Raw genomic sequence first — 13,069 nt, 5'->3', positions numbered from 1 at the left:
ACTCCTTTAACGCCTAAGCATTCTAATCTTTGCAATAAAATTTTAAAATCTACCGTGTCAAATGCTTTCCTAAAATCAAAAAAATACTGTTAGGGGGATTTCACCATTTACTAAACAATTATTTACAAAATCAACAAGATAAATGGCAGCATGACTAGTGGAATGACCTTTTCGAAACCCGAATTGGGTATCACTGAGTAGGCTATGTTTCGTGAGATGGTCATATAGACGGCGATGAATCACTTTTTCCAAAATTTTTGACTATAAAGGCAGTATCGATATTGGTCTCCAGTTACCGGCATTTGACCTGGCACCCCCTTTGTAAAGCGGGATAACTTTAGCTTGCTTCAACCCTTCTGGAAAGGTCCCGTTTCCATAGATAAATTAATAATATGGAGAATACATGGTAGTATATACATTAACACAGCTTTAAAAGTTCTCAGATTCACGCCATCTATCCCAGCAGAATTCGATTTTATATTTTTCACTATTTTAATCACTTCATCATTTGTACACTTTTCAAACTGGAGCGTTGAGAACGTGGCTAAAATTGTAATTTTTTCTTTTAAGTTGGAAAAAGAAGGAAAAAAGAGGAAAGACTTGATTATAAAGGTTCTCCCCTTGGATAATATATTAACTAGGATCATTATACATATTTTAAAGTAAGAATTGTTTTCTTAACATGTCTTCTTATCAGAAGTCACAATTCGAAATTTATACCCCTCTGTTTTTCAAGATATTTAACCAGTTAATAGGCTTTTTGAGCAACAATACACATAAGACTTACTGTTAATGCTTCCCTGATTGGAATCCACATCGAACCTTTGCTGACGACTAATGTCACTTTGGTCCACCCAAAATTTAGCAGCAAGCCGACGATTGACTTTGAAATCTTAGAGCTGGGTGGCAGTGTTCGAGCAAAAGTGTGATAGACACTTTTATCTGAAACTCTTGCATCTGCACATTTCTGAAAGTAAAAAATTAAAGATTAACAGAAGTACCAAACAAAAGTAGGTTTATTCATTTTGCAACAAAATGGTATAAATAATCTGAATACAAATATTCCGATTGGGTGTGTACATACCTATGCAGAAAATTTTGGAGGGCTGAGCCGAAAAAGCACAATATTTAGGGATTTTGACACCATTTTGGGAAAGGACCCTGTACTATAAGTACTAGCTACTCTAAGAAAAGCATCGAAAAACAAAAGCGGGGTAAACGAACCACATTAGGATTGGCAACAATCGTTTTCGTTGTCACAAAAGACGCAATCTTTCATTTTTTTTAACTTGAAAAAATAGTCACAAATAATGACAATTATTTTTTTACGATCAAGTAAAGACTATTTTGTCTATGTGATATGATTTATGATTTATTAACATTAAAAGCCCTACTGGGCCATGGTTAATACACAATACACTTAAAAATTAATAAATGAAAACGCCTTTATTATAAACAAAACTAAAATAAAATAAAAATAAATCTAAAGAAAATTATCTCTATGTTCCATTCCCTGTCCAATAAACCTTCTCAAATTCTTTATCCTCAAAAAATTTCTATCTCTTAACATATTATATTTAACGAAAATTTTCATCAAAACTATGCCCGAAGAAAGGATCAAATTATTGTTATTACTAATCAGGCGCAGCGACGTAGTGCTACCTAAGAAAGGCCTTAAGTCTTTAATATACTGTTGTTTCCTCTTCAGCCACTTCTTGTGGAAGCGGTATACTTCCCAATAACAAATCCTATATGCAAATAATGGGCAAATGTCATAACTAAGCGGAATTTCCCCACGGGCTTTGGGGGTCATGTTACCCTTAAAGGCATAGTTATTAGGTCATTCAACTGTGCTGAACAAAATGGCTATCTCAAAATTTTGATCGGATGATTTTTGGGGAAAAGGGGGCACGGGAGTTTGGCTGGTTGCCCTCCAATCGTTTTGATCACTAAAAAAGGGCACTATAACTTTCAATTTCCGTTCGAGTAAACCCTCTTCCGATCTTCTAGGATCCTTCTAGGATCCAACAATTGGGTCCTCTTATCCGGTGAATATAACGGTTAGATTTTCTTTAAGATTCCTAGATTTAAAAGGGGTGTTTCACCTCTTTTTCGAAAATCATGCAAATTTTCTCAGGCTTGTAGTTTTTCATGGGCTACACCAAACACCTTTTGGCGTAAGCAACGCAGTACAAGTTTTTTCTTTCTTATAGGACATTTAGAGTTCTAAATAAAATTCTTAGAAAGATCCCAAAGGCAATATTGTCCCCATACTGGGCAAAAGTGCTTGAAACTTAAAATCTGGAAAAGCACTAACTTCTTGTTAGAGCTTTATTATATTTTCCACAAAGATGCCGAAAAGTTTCTTATTTTTGAAGTATTAGGCCTATTGTATTTTCATTACTTGAACTGGCGACAAGTAAACTCTCTAGGGCTTTCTGAATATCTGAAACTGTTTAAGGTGCTAAAAAAAAAAACAACCAAAAAGAAATGATAAATACCTCAGACCATTTTAAAAAGAAAGGAAAAGGCCAAGGTAATAAACAAAAGACAAAGAATACCTAGGAAAAATATGCAACAAGTTTACAAGGAAGACAGAACTAGTTAAACAATACTCTTTAGGCTACGAATGAAATAGAACAAAAACAAACTGTTTTACACAGGCATTGTTGTTATTCCAAGATGACCAAAGGTATGAACCTCTAGACGATCAGGGGCAGAGCCTTAGCACCCTTGAGATACTCTTTGGAGGGCTAAACCCTATTTAAAAAAAGGGCCTAGCAGGGAGCTATGCATTCAATTTTAGCATAGACTAATGAGATAGGTATAAAACCAATACGACCAGCCCTATAATCCTGTGACCAAGGCAAGGGCCAAATTATATATAGTATTATGACCTGAAGCTAGTCATGTTGTTTTGAATTGGTCATTTCTAAGGCATGTTGAAATAGTCTTTGTTTTCTCTTTTTCTCTCATGATATCACCTGGCGTGAAAACTGTCTACAGTGCCAAATGCCGGAGATAAGAGTTTGCACAGGCTTGATTTATTATTAATTAGTTTTTAAAAACAATTTTTTTTCCGTGTAAGTAAAGAGCATAGTTGAAACTTAAAACGAAAAAAAAAAACACTGTATCAGAGTTTGAGCAGTTGAGCGGCTTGAGCCAGCAAAACTGGCTCAAGCCAGCAACTCGTGATATTTCCTTATATTTGTAAAATTCCGGAAAATCAGCGCTTTATTGAAAACTGTCAGAAGGGGGGGGGGGTTTACTCCGAACAGTACATACTTTATGGATGTTTTATGGTTTTTGTCAGTGAGAATTTGAAATACAGGAATATTGTCACATTTATTGATGGTTTTATGGTTTTTGTCACTGAGAATGGAAAAACAGGATTTTTATCACATTTATGTCTGTATTCATGGATGGTTATGTGTGTTGGTCAATTTATTTGATGGTTTTGTGGTCTTTGTCAGTAATAATGAAAAAACAGAAGTTTTGTCACATTCATTGATTATAGAGTCATTGGAGGGAACACGTGGTTAATGGGGTAAATGTTATTGTTGTTGTTTTGGGCACGCGATAGAGTTATTAGAGGGACCATGTGGTTAATGGGATCAATGTTGTTGTTATTGTTTTTGGCACGCTCTCTGCGAATGCCAAGGCCAATCGATCTGTTGTTGTTTGAGCCTACTTTCTTCTCTGGCCAGTCTAGAGTCAGCAGTCGGAGTGAAAGGATTCAAAAACGAATTAAGTTGAAATAGAGAGAATTATATCAAATCTAGTGTTTATGGAAAAACATTTGATTTTGGATGATGATTTTCTCGAGTTATCTCTTCAACGCAGGATATTCTCTCAGGGAACACTTGACAATATATTGAAAACTGATTCTCCTCAATTGGACTATTGTTTGAAACTTTTAAAATGTGATTCAAATGCTTATAGTCATTTTATTGATATATTAATTGGAACAAAGCAGAATCATATTGTAAATATACTTTCATTGCCAATGTAGATGACTCCTCCCCATCATTCGAAAGAGGTAGCGCTGCAGAGTTACTCCTCTCACCTGTCCTTCACTTTGAATTTATCGAACGAGGATGATCAGTTTCGTGTTAGCTGTGAGTGAGTTGACATCGGAAACCAAAATGTTATATGTATGCCCATTGTGCATGTACACTCTTGGCAGTTGGACTCAATTCGAGAATTGTACAATTATTGATGACTATAGTTAAAAGTGTAAATTATGTAATCCTTGCAAATTACACAGAGGCTATGCAGTACAAATTAAAGGATGTAATTCATGTCTTGAGGAGGTGTGTAGCTCTCATCCTAGCGGGGACCTCTGCTCCAATTTTCACAATGATAAATACGATCAGTGGGGGAATACTAACCCCGCTATGATTGGAAAGAATTCTAAACAGGATTTCAGTTTATTTCTACGAGATTGGTATTTTCGTGGATTTAAATTATTCTGGGAAGAGGAATCTGGTCTACGATTCAACTGTTGGGGTAACAAGACAATCTGGTTTCTACGTCATCGCTGTGACGACACTGCCTATTATGACTATAAACCAAGTGATTTTTATTTGGCAGTTACCGAATGTGATTCACCACTTGAAAACACAGTATGTGATATTGCTTCAAATAGACAGATTGAAACTCGTGAATTTCATAATATGAATGCAAATAGTATCATTGACTATACAAAGAGATATGACAAGAGCGAAGTTACATTGTACTGCAGAAAATGTGACCCTGACTTTGCCGTCAATCAAGATCAATATACAGTGAATCCAAATGATTTACCAGCATTAGTGGTTCACGATAGTTGCCTATACACCGATGAAGAAATCTAAAGTGAAGATTTAAAGACATTGTTGTATATATACATTTTATTAATAAACAAATCCACAAACATTTTTTAAGCACTTTATTCTTAGGGCACTGAAATCAATATTAAATACACTTGTAAGTATATTTTCCACTAGAAAGTCGTTCAGACGTGGATTGTCACCATAAATGTGGAGAAACTGCTTGTAGGTATAGCCACGGCATTTGAACACAAAAAAGAGTAGTGCATGAAAGCCACAGCTTTTAGTCGTTAGATCCTGCACCCTCTTTCGATTTTGAATAATAGTTTTCCCACTGCTCTCAATATAGTTGCTGATGTGAGGTGTGTAGAATGTATAGGGTAGACCAAGAGGATCAAAAAATACAATCGTCTTCATTGTTTGATAGATGCACAGCCAATGACCTGTCAGCACAGTCGATGGACTGCTATTAACAATAATTAAGGTATTGTTTACGCTTTGAATTTTTTCTAGATAGTCTGAGGGTAGACAATAGGATTTTTACTGTGACATGTATGGGTCCATATTAAAAAAACTGATGATTTGACTTGGGTTCATGGCGCCAAGTCTAGTAGAGCACTGCCTTTGGGAGTGATTTCCCAATAGATTTCATATTGATTTAGTGAGATTAGGGCAACACTCTCAGCCAATTGGCTGGCAAATATACACTCTAAACGTACAGTCCCCGTACGTACTATGCTCATATCCTGTGTGCCAGAAAAATCCAATAAAAGGATACCATGTGTTTTAGAAAACATTTCTTCGGTTTTACCATTTTCAAATAGTTGCGAATCATGATCTAGGGTTTGCATAGTCAACTTATACAATGTTATATAAGATTCATCAATAGATATATTATAGAGTGGGATACCGTTTACTTTGCGCACTAGAGATGAAAGTTTGAACATTTCGAATTTATGTGGACATTTGGTCCATGATCATTTTGCACTGGCACTCTTTACAAATGTCAAAGCAAGTTTCAAGGGGATTTCGCCATTGATAAAGGATGAGTCGGTGAAGGTGCGTGAGCCCATGGCAATATGACGTTGATTGGTTATTGTATGAGGAAAAAGTAGTTTAATATTGTTGCCATTGGCTCTCAGTTTTTCCACAGCCAAAGCAACAGAACTCATAACCTGTTGTTTGCGTACATGTAGTATTGCTGAGGTGAGGGAGAGACTTACATCGGGATTACCAGCAAGTTCCTTTTTCAATATGAAATTGGATGGTGCAAGCGTAAGTTTTATATCCACTTTAACATTGGGTGGCAGCCATTGGGGTATATTAAATATTTCATGATATATTTTTCCAACTAGATGTAATTCACTAGTTGTAGCATTTTTAAGTGCATATGTACTATCAGTATTAGTAATATATCCATATCCATTAAAAATAACTTTTAATTCTTTGTATGATTTTGTTTTCATCAGAATGAATTGGACATATCTAGCATAATTTGAGAGATTGTTGATTGTGCTCACCACCGTACCGTTGATTTAGACACTCATTTGAAAAAATAAATTATTAAGTATACAATTTTCATAGGATATCCCATCGCCTCGAATTGGCATTGTATTATCGGATTTCCGGACTTTCATTTGCAAATCTATAAATGTGGACGATAAATCTATGAAGTAGTCTTCATTGGAATAAATTTGAAAGTGGAGATTATCGGAGAGGGGTTTAGGTTAAGTTAGGTTAGGTTAGCCTACGTACGCTTCACTTAGGTTAGCTTAGGTTAGGTGAGAGACAGGCAAAAAGTTAGGTGTATGATTAGGTTAGGTTAGGTTAGATTAAATTAGGTTAGGTTAAGTTAGGTTAGGGTAGGTTAGCCTTCGGACGCGCGCGTTCGGAGGGGCAACTATGCGCTCCTACCTTAATCTACTCGAACCTAACCTAATCATACACCTAACTTTTTGCCTGTCTCTCACCTAACCTAAGCTAACCTAAGTGAAGCGTACGTAGGCTAACCAAACCTAACTTAACCTAACCTAATCTAACCTAACTTAATCTAGCCTAACCTAACCTAGACATACTCTCCAGAAAAGGTTAGGTTAACTTATCATGAGCGCTCATGATAAGTTAACCTAACCTAACCTAACTTAAACATGTAGAAACGTTTCTATTTATTTATTAATATTTATTTATACCTAACCTAACCTACTGTTTTGGAGGTTAGATGAACGAGTTTGAACGATTGTCTTTAATAATAGAACGAGTCACTCATTTTCTAATTTAAAAATTTGAGGGGTAAATCCATAAGACAAAGGAGCTAAAATTTAATTTAAAATTAGAATAGAACTTTAAATTTTTCATCTCTTTGAGAAAAAACCAGAACTGAAGGGGAACCTTTTTATTTTCTTGGAAAAATTAGAAGAGAACTTTATATTTTTTATGTCTTTGAGAAATTCAGAACTGAAGTGAAAGCTTTTTTCATTTTCATTGGTAAAATTCAGAATTGAGCTAACTTTTTTATCTTCTTTAAGAAAATTCAGAAGAGAACTTGAACATTTTGCACTTCTTCGAGAAAACTCAGAATTAAAGTGATGCACCTAATCTTCATGTCGAAGATTCAAAATCAATGTATAACTTTTTCTATCTTATATGAAAAATTTGGAACAGAACTTTAAATTTTTCATCTCTTTGAAAAAAACCGGAAATGAATTTAAGAAAATTACAATTAAAGTGAAACTTTTTATCTTCACTGGAAAATAATCACAATCATAGTTTAACTTTTCATATCTTCTACAGAAAAATTTAGAACTGAACTTTAAATTTTTTATGTCTTTGAGAAATTATGAACTGAAGGTGAAGTTTTTTTCATTTTCATTCGTAAAATTCAGAATTAAGCTAACTTTTTTCTCTGAATTAATAAAATTCTGAAGAGAACTTGAACATTTTGCACTTCTTCGAGAAATATCAGAATTAAAGTGGAGTTCCTTATCTTCATGTTGAATATTCACAATAAAGGTATAACTTTTTCTATGTTTTATGAAAAATTTGGAACAGAACTTTAAATTGTTCATTTCTTTGAGGAAAATCAGAACTGAATTTAAGAAAAATTATAAATAAAGTGAAACTTTTGATCTTCATGGAAAATAAATCACAATCATAGTATTACTTTTTCCTTCTTCCATCTAAAAATTTTGAATAGAACTTTAAATTTCTTTATTTCATTGTGGAACTTAAAACTGAAGTGGAAGATTTTTATTTTCTATGAAGAAATTAGAATTGAAGTGTGTTCGTTAGTAAAATTCAGAAGAAAACTTGAATTCTTCTTCACTTCGTTGAGAAAATTTTGAATTGAACTAGAACTTTTTATCTTCCGGGAAAATATTAACAAGTATGGTATTACTTTTTCTATCTTCCACTAAAAAATTTAGAATTGAACTTTAAATTTCTGTATGTCTTTGTGAAATAATGAACTGAAGTGGAAGATTTTTATTTTCTCTGGTGAAATTAGAATTGAAGTGTGTTCTTTAGTAAAATTCAGAAGAGAACTTAAACTTTTCTTCACTTCGTTGAGAAAATTGTAATTTGAACTAGAACTTTTTATCTTCCGGGAAAATATTCACAAGTATAGTATTACTTTTTCTATCTTCCACCGAAAAATTTAGAATTGAACTTTAAATTTATTTATGTCTTTGTGAAATAAGGAACTTAAGTGTAAGATTTTTATTTTCTCTGGTGAAAATAGAATTGAATTGTGTTCTTTCGTAAAATTCCGAAGGGAACTTGAGCTTTTTTATCTTCTGTGAAAAATTTGGAACAGTATTTTAAATTTTTCATCTCTTCGAGAAAATATTCACAGGTATGGTATTACTTTTTCTATGTTCCACCGAAAAATTTAGAATTGAACTTTAAATTTCTTTGTGTCTTTGTGAAATATAGAACTGAAGTGGAAGATTTTTATTTTCTCTGGTGAAATTAGAATTGAATTGTGTTCTCTGGTAAAATTCAGAAGAGAACTTGAATTATTCTTCACTTCGTTGAGAAAATTTTAAATTGAACTAGAACTTTTTATCTTCCGGGAAAATATTCACAAGTATGGTATTACTTTTTCTTGTTTCCACCGAAAAATTTAGAATTGAACTTTACATTTCTTTATGTCTTTGTGAAATAAAGAACTTAAGTGGAAGATTTTGATTTTCTCTGGTGAAATTAGAATTGAATTGTGTTCTTTGGTAAAATTCAGAAGAGAACTTGAATTTTTCTTCAGTTCGTTGAGAAAATTTTAAATTGAACTAGAACTTTTTATCTTCCGGGAAAATATTCACAAGTATGGTATTACGTTTTCTATCTTCCACCGAAAAATTTAGAATTGAACTCTAAATTTCTTTATGTCTTTGTGAAATAAAGAACTGAAGTGTAAGATTTTCGTTTTCTCTGGAGAAATTAGAATTGAATTATGTTCTTTGGTAAAATTCCGAAGAGAACTTGAACTTTTTTATCTTCTGTGAAAAATTTGGAACAGTATTTTAAATTTTTCATCTCTTCGAGAAAATATTCACAATTATGGTATTACTTTTTCTATCTTCCACCAAAAAATTTAGAATTGAACTTTAAATTTCTTCATGTCTTTGTGAAATAAAGAACTTAAGTGGAAGATTTTTATTTTCTCTGGTGAAATTAGAATTGAATTGTGTTCTTTGGTAAAATTCAGAAGAGAACTTGAATTCTTCTTCACTTCGTTGAGAACATTTGAATTGAACTAGAACTTTTTATCTTCTGGGAAAATATTCACAAGTATGGTATTACCTTTCCTATCTTCCATCAAAAAATTTAGAATTGAACTCTAAATTTCTTTATGTCTTTGTAAAATAAAGAACTTAAGTGTAAGATTTTTGTTTTCATCTTGATAAATTAGAATTGAATTGTGTTCTTTTGGTAAAATTCAGTAGAGAACTTGAACTTTTCTTCACTTCGTTGAGAAAATTTTAAATTGAACTAGAACTTTTTATCTTCCGTGAAAATATTCACAAGTATGGTATTACTTTTTCTATCTTCCACTTCTTCACTGGACGGTGAATATGGGACCAATGCACCAACCTATAAATGAAAAATAGCTTATTTTCAATGTGTTCAAATCATCCCTACTGTTAAAATTTGGATTATTATTGCTTAAAAGCATTTGGTTAATTCAACTTAAGATAATCTAAGATATGACATAGAAGGTGGCAATTTTTTTTTTTTTTTTTTTTTTTTTCGTCGCGCATCCCTGCGGCGCATCCCTGCGGCGCATACCGGAAAGGGTGTCAGCTAATAATAGGCCTCGTGCTGGAGATTGTGTCAAAACAGAACGGGATTTTCATTAAATATTGACAGAAGTCAGCAGACACTTGAGCTGAATATACTGGAGGGTGACCAAGGAAAATAAAAAGTGGAATTTAACGAAAAGGTATTTCTATTGGTAAGAATTTGGGATTGTAAAACAGTGTGGGAGGGGGTTAGGGTAAAAAGAATATATTTCACGTTTTCCATTGAGTATAAGGATTGTATGGTTTGGGGGGGGTTTGGGGGTAAAGGAATATATTTACGTTTTAGCTGAATATACTGGAGGGTATCCAAGGAAAATTCGTTTGAAAATAAAAAATGTACTTACATGGTAAATTGTGGCTGCCAAGGCCTCAAGCTCATCAATTATGTCAATTGTTCTATCCATTGTGTCACAATACTTTCTGATAATTGAATCACATTGCATACCCGTTATATACGAAATGTCAAGGTCAAATTGTTATGTAAACAAAGCCCTCTGATTGGCTGAGAAGGGGGATCTAACTGTTACCTTGGAAACTCATAACATTTGGCTTGAACAACAATAACAAATACTGTTTCCCGGAAACTCATAACATCTGCATCGAAAAACAACAAGAAGGGATTGACAAAGTTCCTGTTTTTCCATTCTCACTGACAAAGACCATAAAAACATCAAATAAATTGATCAACACACATAACCATCCATGAAAACAGACATAAATGTGACAAAGTTCCTGTTTTTTCATTCTCACTGACAAAATCCATAAAACCATCCATAAATGTGACAAAATTCCTGTTTTTCAAATTCTCACTGACAAAAACCATAAAACATGCATAAATCATGTCCTGTCCGGAGTAGAACCCCCCCCCCCTTCTACTACTGTCTGCTCCCAATCGTGTTTTGCTGGGTCAATTTTGTGTTTTCAATAAAGTTCTCGTTTTTTTCAGAATTCTACAAATATAGGGAAATACCGTGAGACAGTTTATTTGAACCAGTTTAGCAGATATAGCTTGCATAAACAGCAAAGCAATAATTTCTGCTGGTTTTAAGTTTCAACTTAACTTAAACGCTTGGTTTTTTAAGTTAATTTTTGCTCTTATTCAGGTTTTGACATATATACAAGAAACAGCTGTATTTTGTAGATTAGATAGTGAAATACTCTGTATGGGTTTAGTTACTGAATAAAATTATTCATACACAACAAACCTTACAACAGATCCTTGTCTAACGTAGAGAAGACACCAAAGAAGTTGCCTATGTTTTTGTTTAAAAAAGGGCATTAGATATACGTTTTGCTTTGCAAATCCTTTTAACTTTCCCACAAAAAAAAATATTTAATTTTGAAACATAAAGAGTCCAAAAGGTACATTATCATTGGTACCTTTGAGAAGTTGCATATGAAAATCCAATTATTTAGAAATATTGTTCAATATATGAAATATAGGGTATAGATATGACACGGCGGGGATATGACAAATTACGAAGAAAAAAAAATCAGGGAGAAGAGTTGATGTCAGGAATAATGATCACAAGGCTTTCTTTGACAATTAGTAGCCATATGGCAGGATAGATTACTCCTTGAGTCTGTATTAAACGTCTTTGAAAGAAGTTTCAAACTGTTTTGTATACAAAAGGATAGTTGTCAGTGAACTACTTACCAAATATTATTTTGACAATCAGTTGTCACGAATGATCCCATAGCACAGGTCTTCTTGAGAGGGCTAATGCTAAACTTATTTAAAAGGGATTTTATAAACACAAAAAGCCTCCCCCCTCCCCCAGAAAATTTAATCAATTGTCAATTAAAACACTCTCCCCTCCCTCACTGGTTGCTCACATTCGTGTTAATCTTCTACCCGTGTTCCTATAGAGATTTTAGAAAACTGAAGGACATTAAAAGAATTTAAATATACTTGAAATAATTTTCAGAAATTCATATTATTATTTTTGAAATTTTCCTGACGCGATGCAGCAAAGAATTTGGAACTATTTTTTCGCCGGGCAATTTCTTTTTTTCAAAACTTGTCATTTTTTCACCTGTCATGTCACTTCAGGAGACACACTTTTGGACCTTTCAGTCGTTCAGATTAAAATGACACAATAAATGTTGATAGGATGCCAAGTGGTGGGGAGGGGGAAGCATGAATGGGACATAGCGGCATAAATCATTGTAATTTTAGGTTGCTATTCTATCAGTTTTGGCACATAATAACAGCACTAGAACTCAAATTTTCCGATCGAATGCCCTTCCCCAATTTGCTATGCCTATCCGTTTTATTTGATGACCCCTTAAAAATATTTAGGAGACAAATTGCGCTTTACTATGTAGGGGCTTTGCATAAACTATGAAATATTGAAGAGCCGTGCTTAGCAGTTACAGGCTTACTGGCCTTTTTTTTATTATTTTACGGGCATAAGGTAAACTTATAAAAGATCTAAAGCCGAACTGGACAGCTATGAAAATCGCAAACTTTGATCGTTGTCTGGGGCATTGGGACACAAAGCATAAATCCGGAACCTTCTCGGGTTTTCCAAGATACAAGCCCATTGGTACGTAAACTCCCATCAAATGGGGCCTTTTTTGTTGCTAAGGCATTTTTTTCGAGACAATAGGTTAATCAAACATCAGAAAATAAACGTTAGATATCGTCGGAACAAATTAACAGACCCTTCTAGACAAGCCAGACATTCCATAACAAATTGTATACAAAATAGGAGCGTTAGTTTGTTAAATGGAGACGCGTGACATTATAGCTAAATAAGACTATAAATTAAAAAGAAAAAACATTAATGTCAAAAATCCAATGTTTTGGTAGCAGACTTGTTAGCTCCGCGAGCTCAAAATCGTCTGAGGTGTTCATTGCCTTTACGGGGCCCTTGCCATTTTGTGGAAAATTATAAACGTTCCTCTAACTAGAAATCCATAACAGAGGAGGGGGCAGAAGGAACACAGAATATTTCA

At 33.7% G+C, this 13,069-nt stretch overlaps 1 protein-coding gene across 1 annotated transcript in view; it reads right to left on the bottom strand.

The window, feature by feature from the left end:
• The window catches only part of LOC148942185 (guanylate cyclase 32E-like), a 320,081-nt gene that overhangs the window by 225,456 nt on the left and 81,556 nt on the right, over window positions 1-13,069 (bottom strand). The window contains exon 3 of the mRNA XM_089103388.1: window positions 788-967. Coding sequence (XP_088959514.1) covers window positions 788-967 — 180 coding nt within the window. The remainder of the gene's footprint in view (window positions 1-787; window positions 968-13,069) is intronic.

This window comes from Artemia sp. Qi Xiang Cuo, chromosome 17 (assembly GCF_049724085.1).
Source record: "Artemia sp. Qi Xiang Cuo chromosome 17, ASM4972408v1, whole genome shotgun sequence".
NCBI classification, from domain to species: Eukaryota; Metazoa; Arthropoda; class Branchiopoda; order Anostraca; family Artemiidae; genus Artemia; species Artemia sp. Qi Xiang Cuo.
The sequence above is the reverse complement of the archived record's forward strand: the minus strand, read 5'-3'. Positions and strand labels throughout refer to the sequence as shown.